The sequence below is a fragment of the Prionailurus bengalensis genome, chromosome B3 (genome assembly GCF_016509475.1).
Source record: "Prionailurus bengalensis isolate Pbe53 chromosome B3, Fcat_Pben_1.1_paternal_pri, whole genome shotgun sequence".
In the NCBI taxonomy this organism is placed as follows: Eukaryota; Metazoa; Chordata; class Mammalia; order Carnivora; family Felidae; genus Prionailurus; species Prionailurus bengalensis.
The window spans coordinates 37,288,371-37,312,367 of NC_057355.1; the positions used below are offsets into that span (position 1 = coordinate 37,288,371).

At 51.2% G+C, this 23,997-nt stretch overlaps 1 protein-coding gene across 1 annotated transcript in view; it reads left to right on the forward strand.

Annotated features, from left to right (window-relative positions):
• Positions 1-23,997, forward strand: part of ITGA11 (integrin subunit alpha 11) — a 126,549-nt gene that overhangs the window by 67,394 nt on the left and 35,158 nt on the right. Inside the window, exons 4-11 of the mRNA XM_043554058.1 lie at positions 816-907; positions 3,797-3,911; positions 6,575-6,702; positions 7,723-7,871; positions 12,302-12,446; positions 12,919-13,084; positions 14,475-14,545; positions 23,147-23,291. Of these exons, the coding sequence (XP_043409993.1) occupies positions 816-907; positions 3,797-3,911; positions 6,575-6,702; positions 7,723-7,871; positions 12,302-12,446; positions 12,919-13,084; positions 14,475-14,545; positions 23,147-23,291 (1,011 nt within the window). The remainder of the gene's footprint in view (positions 1-815; positions 908-3,796; positions 3,912-6,574; positions 6,703-7,722; positions 7,872-12,301; positions 12,447-12,918; positions 13,085-14,474; positions 14,546-23,146; positions 23,292-23,997) is intronic.

The window sequence follows — 23,997 nt, forward strand, 5'->3', positions numbered from 1 at the left end:
CCCCCACACCCCATGCCCCTACACATGCGTAAACACACACACACACACACACACACACACACACACACTTACGTCCCAGCACACGTGTGGGGAATTCAAGCTTGCTTCCTTCCCTTCAGTGGCCTGCAAAATTATTTAGTACAACCTTAACAGAATTTTGTTGAGCAGTTCTATTCTGCCACAACCCTCTCCCGACACTCAGTTGGCCGATGACCCTGCCTACTGAGCTCTCTTGGTGGCCAACCACGGAATGACATTCCCGCTACCCGCGAGAGAATCGGCTATCCTGTGTCGGTTTATCCGGTGAGCAGAGAAGCAGAGTCACAAGTAGGACACGGACTGCCAAGTTTTGATGGCAGACTGGCTTGTGGGCAGATGTGGAGGGGACACTGCAGAGAGGAAGCCAGCCTCAGTCGGGTGCTCTGGGAAGTGCAGGACGGAGGACGTGGGGAATGCTAGCGACCAGTCAGATGTCTGGAGGAGGAAAAAGGCTGGATGGGGCAACGGAAAGTTCTGCCGTGTGCGGACTGTGTGACCTTGGGCAGGTTGCTTGGCCTCTCTGAGACTCAGTTTGCTCATCTCTCAGGGAATTGTGAAGAAGTAATCAGACCACGTCTAGGCAAGGCCTTCGTAAACCGTGAAGGGCTGCATGGACGTGCAGGCGAGCGAGGGCTCTAGAGGGGCAGGGGGGATTGGGGAGGACTCTGCCTGGCCCTGACCCTGCCACAAACACGTCGGGTGGCTGATGGCAGTGGCAGGCTCTGGGGCCGGGGTGGGGGTGGGGCTGCAGGCTAAGCTCCTCCCTCCCACCCCAGGAAGGGTCACTCTCTCCAACGTGTCTGAGCGGAAGGACAACATGCGTCTCGGCCTGAGCCTGGCCACCAACCCCAAGGACAACAGCTTCCTGGTAAGAGCCACCCACTCCACCCTCTCTCCAAGCCCCAGCCCCTCCTGCCCCCCCACCAGACCCCTTGGTTGGGGCCAGGAGAGGCAGGGGGTGAGGGGGCTCCTCTGAGGCGGAGCTCAAATCTGTGCTCCAGGTTCAATCAGAGAAACACCACACACCCTAAGAAGACTCTGGAGGGAAGCCATAAGTAGAAAACACAGATTTAGTACAACTGAGGGAAGAAACACAGAGTGATGGCCACCCAGAGTTAAATGGGAAGGCTTTCTGGAGGAGGTTTTCAATTTGCTTTTAAAGACCAGGCAATGGGGGCACCACGGTGGCTCAGTCGGTTGAATGTCTGACTTTGGCTCAGGTCATGATCTCACAGTTCGTGAGTTCGAGCCCTGCGTCGGGCTCTGTGCTGACAGCTCGGAGCCTGGAGCCTGCTTCAGATTCTGTGTCTCCCTCTCTCTCTGCCCCTCCCCTGCTTGCACTCTGTCTCTCTGTCTCTTGCTCTCTCTCCCTCTCAAAATAAATAAACATTTAAAAAAATAGATAAAGAAGAGACAATGGGTCTTAGCAAGGAAGAAAGCAGAGGGGGTGCATGCACTGAAGTGCTGGGGACATTTCTTCATTTAAATTATAATTTTTTGAGCACTTACGATGTGCTGAGCATATGCCGGGCACTGGGGAGTCAGCAGTCAACAGAGCTTGTGCCCTGCTGGGGCGTAATGCTGGTCAGGGGAGAGCTGATAAGCCAGTGAGTAGTGTAAACGTGATGCTGGGGCAGAAACAGCTGCTCTCAGGTCTCTGCACCCTGCCCACGCGAGTGCATGCGCACTTTGCACACAGTCAGCAAGTGTGGGTGTAGGTATCATGGTGGGCACTGCCTACTTCCTGCCACCACGAGCTGGATGATGCTGGGGATTCAAAACAGGATCCTGCTGGGACTGATAGTTCTAGAAATGGCTGCAAGAGAGGATTTCAGGGAAAAATTACCCAGAAAGACCAATAAAATGAGCCACTCATTTTAAGATAGGAGGGCTTGTGTCACTCTTCGTTCTTGTCCAAGGCTGTCCTTGGACAGACAGACAGATGGAACATCCAGGGTGTGGATCACCAAACACCAGGACAACGAGATGACTGGGATGCTCAGGGGCTTAAGGAGAGCACAGTAGCCCTGCCAGGGAAAGCCACGAGGTGTCTCAGTGTATGGCTGGCCCACAGCCTTTCACCATCCCAGCCAAGGGCAAATAAGACCCTGGGTCCTGTCCACACACAGACCTGTCAGGGGCTTTGTTGCTACTCCCTTTTCCTTCTGAGGCTCCTTGTCATGCTCCTACCAAGTTGATTTCATCTGCTTCACAAGGTGGGATGCAAGCAAGCCCAAGAAGGATGGTGTGATACACCCTCTGGGGCTTCTGTGCATTGGTTAAGTCCCTGTGCATTGGTTAAGAAACCTTTTATAAAATGTTTATTTATTTATTTTGAGAGAAAAAGAGAGTGTGGGCAGGGGGAGGGGCAGAGAGAAAGGGAGAGAGAGAATCTCAAGCAGATTCCGCACTGTCTGTGCAGAGCCCGATGCGGGGCTCAGTCTCACGAACCATAAGATCATGACCTGAGCCAAAATCAAGAGTTGGATGCTCAACCAACTGAGCCACTCAGGCACCCATAAATAGCAACTTTTGTTCACTCATTCGCTCATTTATTCATCCATTCACCCTTCACTCATCAGTCCATCCCCCAACCAATTGTTTGTCTCTCTATTCATCTATTTATCCACCCATTCATTCATCCTTCCATCCATCCCTTCCTACACCCATCCATCATCTATCCACCCACTCATCCATCCATCATTTATCTACCTATCCGTCCATCCATCATCCATCTATCTGATATCCATCATCCATCCACCCAGCCATCCTTCCATCCATCCATCTATCCATCCATCCATCCTTCATCCATTCACCCATCCATCCATTACCTACCCATCTATCTATCCATTTGTCCATCATGCATCTACCTACCATCCATAATCTATCCACTGTTCCTCCATCCATCATCCATTCATCCATCCATCCATCATCAATCCACCCATCCATCTATCCCTCTAGCCATTATCCATCACCCACCTTCCTATTCTTTATTCTCCCCGTACTTCCAGAAATAATTACTGCAGCTTCAACAAAGGACACAGGTAAAACTAAACCTTTAAAATCTGAGTACAAAAAGAAAGTTAATCAAAGAAAGAGGTTAGAAGTGGAATAATTATTTTTCCAAACCAAAGGAAATTACAGCACAAACTTTAGTCCTGCGTTTCCTGGTACCAGTACAAAAATGGAGACATGGAGTTGGGCTTTCATTTGTAATGACCCTGACTCTGAGGACTTATCATTCTTTAAATCAGGAGCTGACATCAATATTTTGGGTAGCAAATTTCAGGGAAAAAAAAGCAGAAACATTCTTTTTTCTTTCCCCACGAAGAGGCATGGGCACGTTATTGGGACCTAGAAGTCTTTTCAGTAAGGACGTTCAGGTGACATCTTCAGAGAGGCTCTTCTAGTGACCTTGAAGGGTCCACTCCCATGGATGATCCTGTGTGGTGGGTGGGGTGGGCAGGTAGGGAAGAGTCATGACTCTAGATGATGGAGTCGAGAATGGGACCCTTGAAAATACAACAAAGGAGGATTCTAAAATTAGTTTTTCTCTATTCCACCCAAAACCAAGGGAACTAGAACACATGATGGCAAGAAAGAATTCAGTAAGGCTCCAAGAAGACTCTCTAAATCCTGGGAGTACCAATAGTCAGAGGATGCTTTGGGTCATGGAGGTTGGGCTGGGCCAAAGGCTATTGGGCCTAGACCCTCCCAGAGACCCCTACTGACTGGGGGTCTGGACTGTGTTTCACAGGCCTGCAGCCCCCTCTGGTCTCACGAGTGTGGGAGTTCCTACTACACCACCGGGATGTGTTCGCGAGTCAACTCCAACTTCAGGTTCGCCAAGACGGTGGCCCCCGCTCTCCAAAGTAAGTAGCTTCAAATCTGTAGATCCATGCAGGGTGGCTGACAGTCACGGGAGGCTCTGAGTTCTGATCACCACCACAAAGCCGCACCAGGACTCTAGCCCCGCCCTGATCCAGAGCCTGCTTAGCTCCACCCTTCTCCAGAAACTGTGGCTAGCCCTGCCCTGATGCAGAACCTGCGGGTTACCCAGAGTGATGGCGGGCGGCAAGGGAGCCGAGGTTATGAAGACAATCCTGGCAACCAGAGAGGCTCACTGCAAACCCACTGTGAGTGGGGGAGGGGGTGCTAGGCCAGCTACGTATAGCAGGCAAGCTGTGCACAGCACAACTCTGGGGACGTTGTTCACTTAGACTACAATGTGAATGGTGCCCTCTGATGTTGTGCAGTGCAGTTGCCTGTAGGTGGAAGGCCAAGGAAAACAGAATTATCCCTGGTAACAGTCCCCTCTAACTGGTGTTCCTGGATATCAGGAGGCTCCACCCCGCTTGCCCAGAGCCTCATGGAACACAAAACCTCCCACTCACTCCCCACCCGCCAAGAAAATCCGGGGAAAAATATTCAGACCTTGTCTCCGGCAAGCCCAAACTACTTGGCTCCGAGCCTCACTGTTTCCTCTGAGCTGAATACCATCACCCAAGCAGCTGCTAACCGTTTTATTGAGGGTGAGGGGATTAGCACCTCTGGCTAACAGCAGCCTCCCTGCAAACAACACGGCCCAATCAGAGATGGAAGGATGATGCATGGGGGGGGGGGGGGGGGAGCATCAGCCAGCAGGGGCTAGAAAGTGGTTCTTTTAAGGGTAAGGAGGAGGTGTTGATTCTGTGCTCCCAGAGTGGCCAAGGGAAAGGAGGTGCTGTGGCTGGGGAGGAGGCCCAAGGTCAGTCACATGAGCTGTGAACAGGGAACCTCACCACAGGCCAACATATGACCATCCAGGCCTCCGGAAGCTCCTCTGATGGAGGCCTGCTCATCTGGCTGGGAGTTTATCAAGCACAGGTCCCAGGGCACCCCTTTTGGAGGCTGTAACTCAGTATATCTGGGACAAGCCCCAGGGTGTGTGTATGTGTGAGTGTGTGTGTGTGTGTGCGCGCGCGCGCGCGTATGTGTGTGTGTGTTCACCGGAGTGTTCAGCCCTGTTTAGGAGCCACAGATGTAAAGCAAAGTTCTTCTCAAGATGATTCAAAAGAAAAATGTGAAATTGCAAGAAAGAAATCAGCAGTAATAAATGCATTCTAATAATAAAGATGGCTTAAAAAACAGGAGAAACCTGGCTCCTACCGCTAGATTAGGAACTCCCCCTCATTAAGGAATTGCTGCCGTGGTCACCACTGTGGCCACTGGCACCGCACAGCTGCTTAGTCCACAGGCGTGGAGCTAAACCAGCCTGGAAAAGGACAAAGCTATCTGGTGCTGTCAGCCCAGAAGTATTGGGCCATCACATGTTGCACACGGCGTGCAGGTGGGGACAAGAACGTCTATACGACTCTAAAGCAGAGGTGATTGTGAGCTTCCCAGTCACCCAAACGCTTCTAAAATGCCCTCCCAGACACAAAGCCTGCACCTTCTTGTCTCTGGTGGGCACTGACTTCATCAGAGTGCACCTTCACGCTACAGGAGTTACTGGAATCGTTAACACACAAAAGGCTTCTGCCATATTGCTATAAAGTAGATTTTACAACAGTGTGAAAATTCTCCAGTAAAAGTCAACAGATACCCAGTATTTCCACATGATATAATGTCGTGTAGTGTATATCACATCACATCGGGACAACTAATTGCAAAGTAACCCCAACTGTTGACAAAGAGGACGAAGTTATTCAGATTTTAAAAGAAGGTTTTTGCATTTGTTACGGTACCAACGTTTCTTTGTCGGTTTTTATTGTTTGTTGTAACGCGATGTTAATATTACAAGAATATAGAGAAACCTTTATGCTCAGAGCAGAGATAAATGCACAAACGCTTGACCCGATGATGTCATTGTCACATTCACAGAGTAGTTTGCTTTAAAACACAGGGGGAAAAAAAATGAAAAGAGGGTCAGTTAAGATTCCTTGAGCACTGACTTTGCGCTCAGTTCTGTACAAGCCTCGTCTCCTTGATTCCTCAGGATGACCCTCTCCTATCGTCACACCTGTTTTACAGCAGAAAACTGACCCTGAGAGGTTAGGTTACTTGCCCAATGTCACACAGCTAGTGCTCAGCCAAGCCAGGAGTCAGACAGTCTGGTGCGGGATCCCACGGTCTTAGCCGGCACACCATAAAAAGTGAAACTCATTCATTTGGACTAAATGTGGTAAGTGCAGCCTGCCTTTGCAGTAAAACAAATGACAGGGAGCTACTGATCCGGGCAGGATGGCTGCCTCAGAAGCATTAACCCAGCCGGTGGCAGGTTAGTCCCTGATGAAGAGCGGAGGCAATCAGGCTGAATTAAAGCTTGGTTCGAACAGCCAGCACAGAGTGGTTGAGCTGAGCCAGGAGTTCCTGGGCTCATCATTCATGTCGCCCAAATCAGCCACTAGCCCAAGGACAGCTCCCCAGGTAAGGGAATTATATACACATGACAGGGGCCTTCTTCTGTTGTCCTTTGGGCACTCGTCTGGAGGATCAGAGACTGAAAGCAGATGCTGACTCACTGGGCAGCCATGACCGTGTCCCCACTTCCCAGGGTGCCAGACCTACTTGGACATCGTCATTGTCCTGGATGGCTCCAACAGCATCTACCCCTGGGTGGAAGTCCAGCACTTCCTCATCAACATCCTGAAGAAGTTTTACATCGGCCCTGGGCAGATCCAGGTGAGCATCTCTGGGACTCTCTCCTCCTCTGAATAGGGCTCCCCAAACCTATGGAAGACGCCACCCTGGGTCAGGGAGGAGCGCATCCTTGCATGTGCTGGCAAGGTGTAGGTGCAAGGGTCAGTGCCAGGCCCTGAGCCCAGGACACCCCACTCTGCTGGGCACATCCGGGGACAGTTTGGGGGAGGCCCCACTTCACTGGTCAAACCTATCTTCCGGGATAGATGCCACCTATTAAGAGAGACTTTAGCCAGGTAACCAGGTAGAGTGAAGGTAGGAAAGGTCACGTAGAACCCTGCCGAGTGAGGCACAGGGGAGGATTAGACACACTGATCTTGAGAGAAGAGTCAGGGGGAGGTCATAGCCAAGTGAGGGTTGACATATAAGAGGGACAAGGTGGCAGATTTCAAGTCAATCTAAGAAATTATTCCGTAGCAACTACAGCTGTTAAAAAGGGAGTGAGTTTCCTCATGACTGGAAGATCATCTTTAGGATATGGTGGGTGCATGTCCAGCATTAGAAAGGCACCAGATAAACTCGGGCCCCATCCAACAGGAAGGCTTTCTCATTCTAATCCCCCTGTAAGTCTTTTAAGGTTTTTTGTTTACTTCGAGGCTATGAATACTGTCTATATCTTATCAGCCTTGGGGATAAAAGAATCTCTTCTCTTCTAAGTTTTGAGGAAACTTAGTTCCAGCGTTCGGTGAAGAATGCCACAACGCTCCAGCCACGTGGCTGCTAATATTTTAGGCTTCAATTCTGTGCTCCAGCAAGAAACAGAATCTGTTGGGCCTTTCTTTAAATCACAGCCTCCCCTCTCGAGAGGCACCTTCCACCTGTGTCACCAAGCCATCCATTCATTCCCAGAGCTTTCCCGAACTGCTGCTCTTCCCAGGTACTCTCTAGCCTTCCTCATTTTCGAACAGTCACAGACAGAGAGATGACTCTGGGGAGCCTCACCTCCAAAGGTCCAGCTCTCAGGGACCAAGATGTTCTGTCGTCCTCTCCCCTGCCTTGCAGGTTGGGGTTGTCCAGTACGGAGAAGACGTCGTGCATGAATTTCACCTCAATGACTACAGGTCTGTAAGAGATGTGGTAGAAGCTGCCAGCCACATTGAGCAGAGAGGAGGAACAGAGACCCGGACGGCATTTGGCATCGAATTTGCTCGGTAAAAAAAAAGATCCTAGTCAAATAGAAATAATAATCTACTTAAATCTCAGATAACTGTGCTAGTTACATACTGCTGTATAACAATGCTTTACAAAATTCCCTACCTTGAGACAGTAATTTATTAACCCCTCAAATCTCTGGGGGTTGGCTGGGCTCAGCTGGTCAATTCTCTCTTGGCATCTCTCTTGTGGTGGTAGTCTGGTATGTCAGCTGGGGCTGTTGTCATCTGAGGAGCTGACTGGACTGGACTTCCAAAATGGCGCACTCATGTGGCTGGCAGTTGCTCTGGGCTGTTGGCTGGGAGCTTAGTGTGGGCTAGTGACCTGAGCACCCACACTTGGCCATGTGGCTCCGAGAGGGAGTGTCCCAAGAGAGCTTTCCAGCGGGCCCACACAGGAACTCTGAGATTGCCTATGACCTAGCCCCCAAAGTCCCGGCTATAACTTCTGTTGTATTCTACTGATAGAGTGAGCCATTAAGGCCAGCCCAGATTCTAGGGGAAGAGCATTTGACTCTGACCCTTGATGGAGGAATGGAGAGGTCACATCACAGAAGAACGTTTGGGATGGGAGGTATTGTTGCAAACGACTATGGAAAATGGGCTGTGCCGCAGAGACCCTGTAAAAAGTTTGTAGGTTCCATGAGAGCAGAATCTTCCTGTGGAGTATCTGTCATCAATGGAGTGTGAGGAACACGGGTAAGTCTAACTTCTGAGGTTGTGGAGTAATGAGGCTGCCTCCTTAAAAATCATACCCGAACTCACTCACAATGATAATGAAGGTTACCTCTAGAAGTTGCCCTCACAGATGGCTTTGTGCTGGCTCCAGTGAGACTGCCATTATGCAAAACGTTGTGCTCACCACTGAAATCGGTGAGTGATTTTAGAAGCAATTCCCCAAGATCTCTCAAGCTGAGGCCTAAACTCCTAAGGCATATAGATTTTAAATGTATACATTTTACATCTATGGACATGAATTCCACTATGGCCATTGAGACCACAGGCTTATTCTCTGGTAGTCCCACATCACATAGGATTAGCTGATGTGTTTAACAGAATTCCACAGTGTGAGAGCTACTTAGGAGTTAGGAGCTACTTAGGAGATTTCATGTGGTCAAACAATTACATTTTTTTCCAACCTTACAATTCTTTATAATTAAGTTACGGCTCCACTAATCAACTTCTGTTTGCTGATAAAACTTGCTCAAACTTTTTTCCTAAAGGAACCTTCCTCTGTGTAAAGATGGCTTTTACCCATCCTCACAAGGAACGGGCCATTTTGCTGTTTTGCTGTCACTGGGATGAGTCCCTGGGGCCCCCATCAGGCCCTTGTGAAATTGCTGGGGCAACAGAGGAAGCCCATGCCCACTGAGCTATTGCTTCCTCAGCGTGAACTAAGTGACTTATACAGGGGTATAGCCGACCACCCCCAGAACGATTACGAGTATGCAATCTGGCAAGTAGTTTGAATCCAGTCGTGACTCATGAGCACCACTGGGCTATGCAGTCTGCACCTCAAATGAGGTTTGAAATCTGATTTTCTCAGCCTGCCAACTCCCAAGTTACAGGGGGTGTGTTTTAAGGGAAAATGCTCTCCTTGCTTATTCACGATGCATTTTTTCTGGGCACCTGAAAAAGTAAAAAGATCCAGGCCATGGACTTGAGGGGTTATCAAAGCTGGTAATCTGTGGCTCCTGGACCAATAGGGAAACTCTGAAAAGCATCAGTCTAACTCAGTAAGGATGAGAGGGTAGGATCCAAGGAAGGATTGCCAAGAGGGGCTGGCATTTGGCTTGTCCCAGGAAGACCCCAGGATTCAATCAGGAGAGGTGAAAAGGAGACATTCCTCCTGACTAAGGGTAGAAGAGGGGGAAACTCAAGGAATCCTTATGTTTAGAGCCTTTTGAGCATGGTGTGAGGTTCGTGTTGGCACAGGGGGTATTGAAGCCAGATTGTGAGGACGATAATGTCATAGCTAGAACAACCATGACTGGCCACGGAAGGGTCTTAGGCTTGAGAGTGTTTTCATCAGATATGCACATAAAGGTGAATCTAATAGTCATGTATGGCTTGGGGGCCATGGGGATAATGATGTCATTCCAACTGAGCTCACTCAACACTTTTTATTGAGGGGAGCAAGCAGGAAGAAGGGCTTGGAAGGACAGAAGGACAAAAGGGCCAGATTACGATGGGCTGGTGGGCCATTCTCAGGACCCCAGAGACATGGGAGCCAGTGAAGATTTTGAGCAGAAAGGAGACATGATATGGCCTACTTTTCCATAGATCATTCTGGCTTCCAGGTTCACGGAAACTGTTGTAAGTATAAGTCTCTCACTGTTCTTAAGGAACTTATAATCTGATTTGCAAAGGAATAAATCCGAGGATTTTTACTCGGTAGAAAATCACAATTTTAAATCTGATGAATCATGTCAATATTTACCCCGTTACAAATGCATACAGATATTCACACAATTCTACTATATGAAAATATGAACCTAAAATTTTTCTTGACTCCATATATAATAAAACCTGTTTTTCCCCTGCCATACTTTTTTATATGGAGTTTCATGCCTCAGCCTGATCCTTCAATGAGTTTATGGAAACATCTAGAATCTCCTTTGATGAACTAGCAGAGTTCTTGCTCCACTGGGTGAGGCTTAAGCTCAGAAGTCGCTGTAGTCATGTCAATTGTGCCTCTGGCCTCCTTCAGTTCATGGCTCATATTAAAATACGAGGTGTTTTTTTTTTTCTTTAAATGTTTACTTATTTTTGAGAGAGGGAGGTGGGATGGGCAGAGAGAGAGGAGGACAGAGGATCTGAAGTGGGCTCTGAGCTGACAGCAGGGAGCTCGAGGTGGGGCTCGAACTCATGAACCGTGAGATCATGACCTGAGCCAAAGTCGGATGCTTAACCGACTGAGCCACCCAGGTGCCCCCAAGGGTTTTTTGTTTTTTTTTTAAGTCAGTATATCCACAACATCATAGAGCTGAGAGAATGGCAGATGGTCTGTTTCTCTTCACTGGGAGCTTTGAAGATGCTCTGAACTAACTTATTCCAGGTTTTGTGAATTCGTCAACATCTAAATCATGCATGTCAAGCTCATCAGCTTCCGTGTAACAAGAGATTCGTGTGGTACAGAGCTTGAACCTAGCATTGCAGAGCTTAACTCCCCGGGTCAGACCCCAAGGGAGTCAACATAGAATCTAAGGGAAGCATCTGGTTTTAGATCCTTATTGGAAAATTCTACCTGCTGGGCCAGATTTTTGGTTCAGACCATGTCTGTCCTACTCAGAACCTCACGATCTAAAGGAGGGTTGTCCACAGAGGCACCAAGAGCCAGAATGGTTCCACAGCCAGTTTTCATGCTTCTGAAATGGGTTGCCAGCTGTAAGAGCCTCTCTGCAGCATCATGGGTCAGCGTGCCAGGCCCCTGGCCCTTGGCTGGATTGCCCGAGAGGCAGGCTAAGCACCTGCTCCAGGCACAAAACAAAGTAAAAAGCAAGAGAGAGGAATATTTGTCATGGAATTTGATATTTAATCATTCCCAAAATGGAATCAAAGTAGTCCTTGTGGGGAAAAGCAGAACTTTGTCGGATGTCATTATGTGTATTTTATGGATTAGTGTTGTTTGGGTGTTGAATTACTCTGGCCTGTCACCTTTTCAGTATGTAGGGAAGTGGTTCTCAACCCCGGTATTCATTCTTTTGAAAAATACTGATGGGGCACCAGGGCGGCTCAGTTGGTTAAGCATCTGACTTCAGCTCAGGTCATGATCTTGTGCTTTGAGGGTTCAAGTCCTGCATCAGGCTCTTTGCTGACAGCTCAGAGCCTGGAGCCTGCTTCGGATTCTGTGTCTCCCTCTCTTTCTGTCCCTCCCCTGTTCACTCACTCTCTCTCTCTCTCTCTCTCTCTGTCTCAAAAAATGAATAAAAACATTTTTTAAAATTTTTAATGAAAAAATGGCCAAATTTCCAGGCAATGCCCCAGAGATGCTGATTACATGCCCAGGTGGGGCCTAGCCATTGGCATTTTTTTTTAACTCCCCCCAGTGATTCTAATATACAGCTGGGTTTTTGAGCCACTAACTTAGGGTGTCTAAAGGTCTCCATCTGACCTTGAACTTTTCTCCCAAACCCACCTGCTCCCTCTGCTTGCCCAAAACAGCATTGTCACGACCCTAAAGAGGCTCTTTAAAGTTACTTTTTAAAGACAAGCAGATACATGACTTATCTGAGTAGCTGGCAAATGAGTAGTGTGGGCACCTCAACCCAGCTTCTTCTTTGGTTTGAGATCCAAACCCTATTGGGTTGCTCCCCTGGGGAGGTGAGGGGGCTCGGCCCCACATCTGCAGCAGCCCCTCTGGAGGATCGCTGGGAGCTGCCGCATCCCTACATCTCTCTTGTGACCCTCCCCCTGTGCTCTGTTTTCAGCTCAGAGGCTTTCCAGAAAGGCGGAAGGAAAGGGGCCAAGAAGGTGATGATTGTCATCACAGATGGGGAGTCCCATGACAGCCCAGACCTGGAGAAGGTGATCCAGCAAAGCGAGAGAGACAACGTGACCAGATACGCTGTGGCCGTGAGTCCTGCCCCACCTGTCCCACCCTCCGCCCCTAGAGGCTTTACCATCAGACCCCTGGGGACTCCCAGGGGCATTTTCTGGGTAGTGAGCAAGCTGCCCAGGCCCCCGGACGGGCCTCTTCTTGTTTCATCCTCTCCTAAAGAGCACCTTGGGAATTTTCTTTCAGCACTGTCGAGGGCTATCTGCAACAGTTGGGGACAGGCTAGGGGTTGGGGGAGAGTTCCTCCATTGCCAAAACCTTCAAAACACAAGAAAACACCCCCAAGCCACCCAGCCCCCAGAACCCTATCTTAGAACAGGGGCCTTATCTGCCCCCTACAAAACAGCCTGTTTCAAAATGCCGGTGGGACCCCGAGTTCTGCCCATGGCAACCAAAAAGGGCTCCAGCCACGCGGGGTCAGGGGCCGCGGGGCTGTGGGGAGGTCTGTGCCAAGTCCTGGTTTGTCGCCCTGCCCCCGTTCCCTGGCAGGTCCTGGGCTACTACAACCGCAGGGGGATCAATCCAGAAGCTTTTCTAAATGAGATCAAATACATCGCCAGTGACCCTGATGACAAGCACTTCTTCAACGTTACTGATGAGGCGGCCCTGAAGGACATTGTTGATGCCCTGGGGGACAGGATCTTCAGCTTGGAAGGTGAGGGACACATACCAAGAGGGGTCTACGCTCCTGGGCTCACACCAGGTGAACCCCATAGAGCAAGATCCAGGCCCACAACACAGAAAGCTTTAGCAGGAGCTATCCCTTCATGATAGGGCCCTGGTATGCTGTGCTGGACCTCACAGACAGCCCTGGACGGTGGCTTTGCTGACATTCTCCTTTTACCACCGAGGAACTGGAAGCTCATAGGACCATAGTGACTTGCCAAAGCTTCCACAGCTTTGGGAAGAGACGGGCTTTGAACTAGTGTTGCCATATTTAGCAAATATAAAATACGGTGTTTGTGGCAGACCTATGCTAGGAAATTATCTGCTGATTGTCTGAAATTCAAGTTTATTTATTCACTCTTTAACTTTTTAATGTTTATTGATTTTTGAGAGGGAGTGAGAGATAGTGTGAGGAGGGGAGGGGCAGAGAGCGAGGGACAAAGGATCTGAAGCGGGCTCTGCACCGAGCTTGATGTGGGGCTCGAACTCACGAACCGTGAGATCACGGCCTGAGCCGAAGTCGGACGCTCAACCGGCTGGGCCACCCAAGCACCCCTCTCCTTACTGTTTAAACTTCGGTTTCGATGGCACGGATCTCCTCTGAGCCATGTGTTGCTATAGCCGTTCCTCCCAACACGGGGCTGGGCCACATGGGGGGGATGGTAAACAGAGATAAAAAGCAGTGTGGACAAGCCCGAGCAGTCTGCAGCACTTTGGAAAAGATGAGCTACAGACACACGAGGAGACGAAAGCAGCCCTCATCCACAAGGATAAAGGAATAGAAACTTTGAACCTGAGTTTCAACACTCCCGCCAGAACTTATACTCAGCTGAGTGTATTTCTCCCAGAAATGGTTGCCTTTGGGTGTTGAGAAGATCGGTGCCGGTGACATGTTCCGGGAGGCCCTCTATGGGGAGGGGCTTTCAGCACACATGGGTTACTTGTGCAAATCTGGGGTGGTGACAGGTCCCCCTCCCGAGGGTTCGATTCAATGTTTGGGAATCATCCAGAGGCATCTGGAACCAAATCTGGTGAATAATAGGAATGAGAGAAGTGAGGAAAGAAATGGAATTTCCATTTCTTGCCAACGATGGAGATTGTTTCTTTCCATGTGCTTTTCTTGCTCTTTCCCCTATATTGACGTTATGGCATACATGCTCTGTCATATAACTCGTCCCAAACCCTTTGCGGCAGTGACTGGGCTACTGATAGTGAAGCCACGGCCACCTGGAAGGTGCCCTCCCTGTGTGGGCTGCCTCAGGGCCCCCTCCTCCCTCCCCGGAGGTGCCCCAGGACACAGGTGCCATGGATGGGGCTGCAGGTGGGTGGCGCTAAGCAATCGGGAGTGCAGCTGAGGTCTTTCTGTCCCTCTGTTTTAGGCACCAACAAGAACGAGACGTCCTTCGGGCTGGAGATGTCCCAGACCGGCTTTTCTTCTCACGTGGTGGAGGTAGGTCGGGGTTAGAGCCGCCCTCCCACATACTTTCCGGCTCTCTAGGTGGCCACGCCGCCTTTCCTGGGCTGTCCCTCACCCACCCCCCACTTTGTTTCTCCGGGTCTCTCTGCCTCTGTCTTCTGTGGCTGCAAGGGGGGAAGTCGAGGCCTTCAACTTACAAGCCCTTTTCAGCAGGGAGTGAGCTACAAATAACGAACCACCTGCACAGGGAGCCGATGGGGGCATTTCCTCCAGGTCCGAAGGTCCCCTGCAGCCCACAGAGCCTTGTGCAAAAATTGGGTCAACGCGGCAGAGGCTGTTGGCCTGCGCCAATAACGCCCTTGCCCAAGGCAGCCTGTGCGTGCAGGGGCATGGCCCTGAGCTGGTGTGGGGAGGGGGTCCAGATGGACCAGCTGTGCTCCCGGTGCAGACTCGGCCTCAGATGGCAGAGGACCCAGATGGCCACATGGCATCACAAGCAGCATGTCGCGTCAGAAGCTCTACATTGGCGGCCCAGAGCATCGGGCCGTCACTCGCCCTCGACATGCCTCGCCTGGTTCCGATTGACAAGATGGGGTGGAAACCTCACAGGATTGCCAGGGCGGGGCAGAGAGCCGGTATCTGCGAAAATGTGTCGTAAACAGTGGAGCCCTGCCTGGGAGCACTGTGTGCTGGGAGGACCACCTGGCAGGAGTCCATGTCAGTGGGCATGCTTGGGGCAGAGAGGTTCCTAGGTGTTCTGCCCCAGGCTGGCACCGTGGGAGTGTATGTATGCCTCCAAACCTGCCAGAAACGACCTGCCTACTTCCGCATCACCTCCATTATCTCACTGAACACCCCCCCCCACAAACAACACTGTGAGGTGAATAAGGCAGGATTCCTTATTCCTAGTCTCCAGACAAATAAACTGAGTCACACAAAGTCTAAGTGACCTGCTCAAGTGACCTAAGTAGGAAAATACGAGTCTCACGCTCTTCCTCCCCACGCCTAGCAGCTGCTCCCCGAGAACGAGTGGAATCTCAGGGGGTCTGAGTCAGAAACCCTAAATTGGAGGCGGAGGGGGACATGTGAACAGGCAGCAGGACGGAAACCTGACTCACACGCCACTGTTCCTGTACTGCATCTGGACAAACTCGTGCCCACCCGGACACAGCAAGCTACAAATGCAGCCACCTATAATTATAACAGTGCGTTGTATATGCACGGCACTTTAAACTTCTCCAGGAGATTCCTATGCCCCATTTCAGGCTCAGCACAGCCCTGCCAGGTCGACAGGCAGGAATAGTTGTCCTGTTTTTGTTTTTTTTTAATGTTTACTTATTTTTGAGAAAGAGAGACAGAGTACAAGCGGGAGAGGGGCAGAGAGAGAGGGAGACACAGAATCTGAAGAAGAATCCAGGCTCTGAGCTGTCAGCACAGAGCCCGATGCGGGGCTTGAGCCCACGAACCGTGAAATCATGCCCTGAGTCGAAGTCGGACGCCCATCCAACTGAGCCGCCCAGGCGCCCCATAGATGGTCAGGTCTGCAAATCTTTTCCGTGCCTTCTCTGTGCTGGGCCCTGTGCTGGGTCCCGGAAAGTGCAGGCTCCTCTTCTAACACTGTGGTCTGTGTATGCCTAGGAATCGGGGAACTCGAAGAGAAGGGGAGGTTACACTGAGGTTCAGGTGTTCAGGAATACTTGAGATGAACCCTAAAAAGAACCCAAGCATCTCAGTATGTTGAGCAGGAGGAGTCCTTGAAGGATCCATGGATAGACACCACCCCCCAAGCCCCCCACCCCCCACCACCCGCTGCACAGAGGAGACCAAGAGCTCAGAGCCCTGGCCTGTTGTTTAGGTCAAGGTCATGCACTGCCCTGTGTAGATTCTCCCACGTGTCCAACTCATTTTCATTCCTCTGGTTGAAGAGACCGGAGTGCCTCTCCCCATCCTTATCACCGCCCCAGCTCTTCTAACGCCCCCGAGTCTGGTTTTCAAGTGACAGGCATCTGGAAGTTTCTATCTGATACGACTCTTAAAGAGAAGATGATTAAGTCTGAATCTGAGACTCTTTAATACCTAAAAAGAAAAAACCAATCCTTCCAAATCCAAAAGAATGGAACAACGATGGTGGGCTATCTGGTGCTGTGACCGGCCACTGAGTTTGCTATTTTAGGGCACATAGGGTTCTCAGTGCTGATGCTGACCACTGAGGCCACCATAATTGGCCACAGCCGCCCTGTCCCTGGGAGTCTAGGTCCACAGCTCTCGGGGCTGGTCAGCCCTCTCCGGAGATGGGAAGCAGTGGTCCAGCCTTTCAGCTTTGCCCAGAGCAGGTCTTGAGCCCGAATGAGTCCAAGTCCTGGGCGAGCTCTCAGCCTCCATCCCCTACAAAAGTGTTCCACAGACGGCCTCAGACAGCCACTTCCTGCAAATGTGAGAAGAAGCCTTCAGCTTCCCTGGGCCTGTTTAGTTATGTCAGAAGGAAAAGTCTCTAGTCCTGGAGGAAGTACCTCATAGAATGTTCTCAAATAGCAAAGGGGCTGGTGGCTCATCACCTGGGCTACTGTTGCCTGTCTAGCAAGGAAACCAGCCTTCAAAAGGGTAAGAACAGCAGTCTTTAAAAAGAGTAAGAACAGCAAGAGGAAGGGGAGACTAGTGCCAGGGTAGAGAGGAGACCCCAAAACATCACCTGGTCACCCAAAGAGCCCAAAGCCCCAGACCACAGGAATGGCATCCCAGGCTGAAGGTCAGAGCCATGGGGAAACCCAGGGACCTAAGTCAACCCAGGAAACTCTAGTCTTGATTTGCCAAAAAAGGGAAAGAGGACATTCTGGAAATGACCACCAGGAAGGCCAGCTATGGATCTCCAGTCAAATTCCAAAACAGATTTTGAAGCCAGGGGTTCCATTAGTATTTGGAAATGAATGCAGAGATCACTAACAGCTGGAGTGGCTTCTATTAGTCCTGGCTGCGTGCTGAGGTGGTGAACTCCCTGTTGAGCTGGGTAATCAAGAAGAAGCTGCAGGAGTCTGCCAGAAAGCTTCCAAAAGGGATCCATACCTCCCAAGGGGGCATAGACTCTGAGTCTGCAATCCTCACAAGCCAAGATGGAAAGTGTGCAGGAAAGGAAGGGGACAATAAGTTATGGATGCCCCCTAATGGTGGATGGAGCTAGGGTGCTGCTCCCACCCAGGGGCTCTGCAGAGGAATTTCACATGGAACTCTTACCTCTCCCCAACCCCAAAAGTTTACAGAAGGAAGCAGTTTTATTAGGGTGGATCTTGTCTACACAAATACTTTGGTGACTCAACTGAGATGGGAAGAGACTGTTTCCCTTGAACCTACACATGATGATCCAGCAAGACCAGCCCTCAGTTATGTCTGACACAGGTCAAGGGTGGGGAGACTCCTACCTCCCAGACCAGCAGCCCCAGCCACCCTCCAGCCTCTTCAGCCTGTGCCCTTCCCGCAGCCTCTGCTGGAGCTGTGGGCTGGATAGCCAAGGTCATTGGCTGTTACCTAAGCTGCTTAGCTGTGAAAGCCTGCAGGCTGTAATCTTTCCTAAGAGGTTTACATTTGATTTTTTAAGTTTATTCATTTATATTGAGAGGGAGAGAGAGCTCAAGCCGGGAAGGGGCAGAGAGAGAGGGAGAGAGAGAATCCCAAGCAGGCTCCACAGCGTTGAGCCTGAAGCAGGGCTCTAACTCATGAAGCCAAAATCAGGAGTTGGCCGCTTAACTGACCGAGCCACTACAAAAACATTTGAACTAGTTTTGCACATTTGATTCAATCAAAAATGAAAGAAACTGGGGTGCCTTGAGCAGTTCAGTCAGTTAAGCATCTAACTTTTGATCTCAGCTCAGGTCATGAGTTCAAGCTCCCCCACCCCTCAGCCTCCGCCCTGACAGTGCTGAGCCTGCTTAGGATTCTCTCTCTCCTTCCCGCTATGCCCCTCCCCTATTTGCTCTCATTCTCTCTCTCTCTCTCTCTCTCTCTCTCTCTCTCTCTCTCTCTCTCTCTCTCTCTTTCTCTGTCTCTCTCAAAATAAATAAACTTTAAAAAAAATGAAAGAAACTGATCCATATGGTGACGTGAGGGGTTGGTACCTAGAGGCTGTGAACCTCTCCTACACCCCCATAACCTTAAACCGTGGACCCCTCCACGTGCTAGCTAGGGCAGGCAGTCAAGGCTGTCCGTGGGCTCCACCCCATGAGGCCTGGACATGGTAGCCAGGGTCTGCCGGCATGCTGTTCCAGATCATTCCCAAGTGACTCCTGGTGGCAGGAATCATTTCCAGGTCATTGGGGTCTCCTCCTAAGCCCAGCTCCATGTCTCAGGCTGCACCCTGGTGCCAGGCACCCCACTCCTGAGCCTTGTTCCCGGGACCTCTGAACAGAGACTACCAACCTGCCGATCGGGAACAAGCCGTCAAGTACAGGGTGGCCCTTGCTCCCCACACCACCTCCTTGCCACCGTGCCTACCAGCTTCCAGCACAGTGAAGGGCTTCTCTCCCCAGAAAGACTGAAGGCCCATTTCTGGGTGTTTCCTGCCCAACCCCATCTAAACCTCCTGGCACTCATTGTTCCTCAGGCTCCACTTTAGGCTTGTTAAAAATGCACCGTCTATGACAGAATCCGAGCAATTCGTGAAAAGTATAACCCGTCCTCTTCATGACGTATTTGCCTTAGGAGGGGCTCTTGGCCCTTCTAGAGTCACTCTGATGGTGGACATGCAGGCACTAGGGAGCTATGGAGGAGCCTGGGGAGGAGGACAGGACTCAATGCACAGGACCACCTATCCAAAGCCAAGAATTGTTGGCATCTGGCATTCTCATTCCATTACTGCTGGGCAAGAAGAAAGCACTGCCTGGATGTATGGCCTCAGACAAACCATTTAACCTCTCTGAACCTCAGTCTTTGAGCAGATGTCTGAAAAGCATTGGCGGAATCGAGTCTTGAGGCTTGGAACTAGAAGTGTACATTTTGAGACTTACGATCAAGTAAGGGTTTCTTAAAATCCTGTCCTAACTCCACCCACCTCCTCAGTCACCACCCCCCCAGCCGCTTCCTGCGGGCCCCCCAAATAGGCTGCCCTTGCCTCCACTAGGCTGCCTCCCCTCAAGCTGCTGTAATGACTCCTCTGCAGCACCAACTTGACCATGAGATGTGATTCTTTGACTCCCGCGTCCCCGATGCTTTATGGATGAATAAAAGAACGAGAGGAGTTACTATATACCAAGTCCTTTGCTGACTGCCAAGCTCCATGCTAAGAATTAAAAATGTTAATTCTCCCAACAAAACAATTTACAGCTGAGGCTGAGAGAGAGAGAGAGAGGGGGGTGGGGGGAGAAAAAAAGGAAGAGAGAGAGAAGCTTGCCCAAGGTCACACAGCTAGAAGCTTTGGAGCTAGAACTGGAACTCAGCAATGTCTGACTCCAGACTTCATACTCTAACCACTGGGCCAGGGATTCTCGGCCTCAGCCCAACTGCCAACTTGGGCTGGATAATTCTTTGCTGCAGGGCCGTCCTGTGTATTGTAGGCAGCGGCCCTGACCCTACCCACCAGATGCCACACCAACCCCAACACCACCCCCAGCTATGACAACCCAAACTGTCTCCATGCATTGCCAAATATTTCCTGGGGGCTAAACTGCCCCCCGTTTGGGAGCCACTGCCCTAAATGATGCTGTTTCTAGCGTTAGGGATGTGACCCAACCCTGGGGACACGGACCGGCTGGGGACACAGTTTAGAGGGACATGGTCACACGTACCGGGAACATTCAGCTCAGCTAGGGAGGCAAGACTGCTGCAGGGGCCAGGTCAGAAGGCAGCTAACTGATGAGCTAGCAGAATCAGACGGCAGGTGCTATGCTAGAGTGAATACGGGTACACGTTGTCTATAGGAAGGGCACGGACTTGGCCTTGGACCTGCTGAGGGCCACCATGCCTGCATCCTCACATCTGCACAGGGCACTAGAAAAGTCAGCTTGTGCCAAGGGTCCATGTGCAAGGCCACCCAGGCACACCCTGGCAGTATCTGGTGGGAGCTCACGTGGCCCCACGGGAAAGGAAGCCATAAATCAGGGAGCCGGTGCCAGGCCTGGAGCGTGGGATGAGGCTCTTCCCTGGAATGCCCTGGTATTTGTTTTCCAGCTGGGCCTACATGCTTGGCTTCCTCTGTCAAGGCTTTGGCCCTTTTTGGGACCCTGCCCTTCCAGATTTTTTCCAAATTCAAAATGCCTAGGCTCCCCGAGCTGGGGAAAGACAGTGCCATACTGAGGTTTGCTCCTCCTGCCCTCCCAGCCTGCCCTCTCCCCGCCTTCCTCAGCGAGGCTCTCCCCGGTAACAGAGCCCTCTCAAGAAAGGACCGCCCCCTGGGAGCACAGGCCTATGGGCACTGCCAGGGTGAAACAGCATAAGGCGAGAGCCTGTGAGCAATCAGCCGGCCTAGTGCTGCCAAATCCGGAAGTCCAGTGGAATCCCCAAGCCCCACATACATACGGGGTCCTCCCCAGAGGAATCCCAGTCCTCCTCAGTACATCATGGAGACTTCCAGTCACCTGCAAGGCCAAAAATTCATCTTGAGAGCCCTCTCCCTGAAGGAAGAAGCCTGGTCCTGCAGAAGCAAACTTGGATTCAGCCGGAAGAGAGAGGGAGGAGAGAGACGAGGCCCAAACATCACTGTCCTCTTAGAGAGTGCTCCAATGGAAAACTGGGAGCAGAGTCCGGGGGCTGCCCGTGGCTCTTTTCTCCCCTGCCCAACCCACCACCCTGCTCCAAGTCCCAGCCCCGCCCCGACTTGCTGTGCAGCCTCGGACAAGTCCCTTTCCCTCTCTGAACCTTGGATGCCATTTGTCAAGTGCAGGTAATGAACATCTGACCTGCTGGTCTCTCACAAATGGGTGGCTGGATGAGAAAGTACTTTGCAAAGAAGGGAGCACACCCCAAGTGCAAGGAGCACTGGCCGTGAGTCTTTGAGGTGCCGGCCCTGATCCCGGCCCAGGAGATCATCAGGCGCTCCCAGGCTGAGGCTCACACAGACCGGGAGGAAAAAGCTAATTAGAAAGTGTGACATTAAACACAACCAAGTACATCAGACTCTCCAGAGACCAGCTTGCTTGCGGTCAGAAAAACATTGTCTGAACAGTCAGTTCTACTTCCAGAGAATTTGGACTTTTTAAACCTTATCTGAGATCAACTTCACTCTTTAAAGTGACCCCTGGGAAATGAGAAATGGAAGGTCTGAGTAAGGTTCACAGTCTTGGCCCCTCCGCGGCCACCAGTGAGACTGTTGCATGGTGACGCTGCCCACCTGCTCATTCACGGCCCTGATCGTCCCAAGGCCAGAATTACATTGTTCTGTCGGCACCATGGTATTGGAGGGGAGGAGAGATGAGGTGCCCTGGGCCCCACGTGGCGGGGGAACCTCAAATCCTGCCAGTCAGCCAGGATTAGGGAGGCTCAGGGGAGGAGAGAGGTGACTTCATCTGCTAGTGCTTTCACAGCCCAAAGCTGGGGCACAACCTGCCAGGCCAGGAGTCACCAAGGTCACCCAGGAAGGTGGCCCTCCCTGCTTCCAAGGGCTTGCTATTTGTCTTCCTGTATCCACTAGCTTTGTTCAAGGAGGTTGTTTAAGGAGGCGGAGTAGTGGTGGATAGGGTGTAGGGGCAGCCCAGAGAGTGAGGAGTGACCTTGGAGTCAGTAACAGGGAGACTGCCTGCCCCTCGGGGAGTCAGAGTTCCCGTCTTCCTGCCTGAGCATTGCAGCACCCACTTACACTGCAGTTAAAGACAAGCCCCCTTCCTCAGGGTGCAGGCTATCACAGATGCGGCCCTGGCTTCTCTGTCCAGCCTCATCAGAGTCGCTCTGGCCCCTGTCATTCTGCACTCCAGCCCACCAAACGGCTTCCAATTCCTTAAAACCAACGCCTCTAAACTCTCTCCAGCCTCAGGGCCTTTGCACACTCGTCCCCTCCCCCTCCAGGTGTCCGGGTGAGCATCACTTACTCAAAAATGCTTTTCCTGACCCCCATTTCAATCTAGACTAAACCTCACTGTGGTATTTACCACATCCCCTATAGCAGTTATCACGCTTTGCAACTATTATGTTAACTTGCACATTTGCGTGGTACTTTGAGCTCTGCAAGGGCAGGGACTATATCGCAGCTCCGAGCAAGTGGCCAGCCCAGAGTAGACACTCGGTGAATTGTTACTGAAGAAATGAAGACGTAAGATTTGCACACAGGGAAGCAAGTCAGACGCCACAGAGGAATGTGGAGGGAGGCCATGGGCAGGGGCCACAGCTTCCAGGAGCGTCAGAAGGAAGGGACAGTGACAGGAGATTTCCTGTGGGGCTTATGAAGCCCAAAGAGCAATGGAGGCTTGGTTCTAGAGGTGGAGTCTATTTCTAGAACATTCCTTTGTTTGATCCATTTTGTGCTAAGGATGGGGTGGACGGTCCTGGCCTCATTCAAAAGTCAAGAACCCTGCCTGGAAGTCAGTTAAATAGTGAACACAGGAGAAGGTGCCCAAAGAGGCTGTGGTGGATGCTTCATTGTGCAGAACCTGGAGGTGGCTTCCCAGCAAGGGGCCCCCCGGGGACACGAGCTGATGTGTGTCCCCTCCCCGATGTCAGGACGGCATTCTGCTGGGAGCCGTTGGCGCCTATGACTGGAACGGAGCCGTGCTGAAGGAGACCAGTGGCGGGAAGGTCATTCCCCTCCGCGAGTCCTACCTGAAGGAATTTCCCGAGGAGCTCAAGAATCATGGCGCCTATCTAGGTAAGAGCCCGAGCTAAGTGTGGCGAATGGGCGCGGGCGAGGAGGGGCCCAGGGGAACGTGCCCCCACGTGAAACAAGGACCTGTCTGTGAATATCCTGCGAATGTCCAGGCACAGGTCAGGGGCCGCTGCCTCTTCAGCCTGGTATCCACACCTGGCACCATGCCCGGCATGCAACGGGCTCTCAATAAATAGGTAGAATAAATGGTAAGCAAAGCACCTTTACCTGAAATGTGCCTCAGTCGATGCTTCTAGACACCAGGCCCACTGTTGGTGTGCCTTTAAAACCTTCTGCCTTGGCTAGGGTTTGGGCACGCTGAGCTACCTCCCAAGGCAACATGCACGTGGAGAAGTCCATGTTCGTTTTTATTGTTAACGTTCACCATCAAGGCAGAAGTCACTTCCCGTTAAGCACTTTGGAAGCAGACATTAAAGAGCAGCATAGGGGCGCCTGGGTGGCTCAGTCAGTTAAGCATCCGACTCTCGATCTCAGCTCACATCGTGATCTTGAAGTTCGCGGGATCGAGCCCTGCCTGGTCTCTGCACTGATAGTGTAGAGCCTGCTTGGGGTTCATTCTCTTCCTTTCTCTCTGCCCCTCCCCAATCGTGTTCATTCGTTCTCTCTCTCTCTCTCTCTCTCTCTCTCTCTCTCTCTCTCTCGATAACATTGGTGTCCAGGGCCCAAGTGAGCAGGACCAGCACTGTGG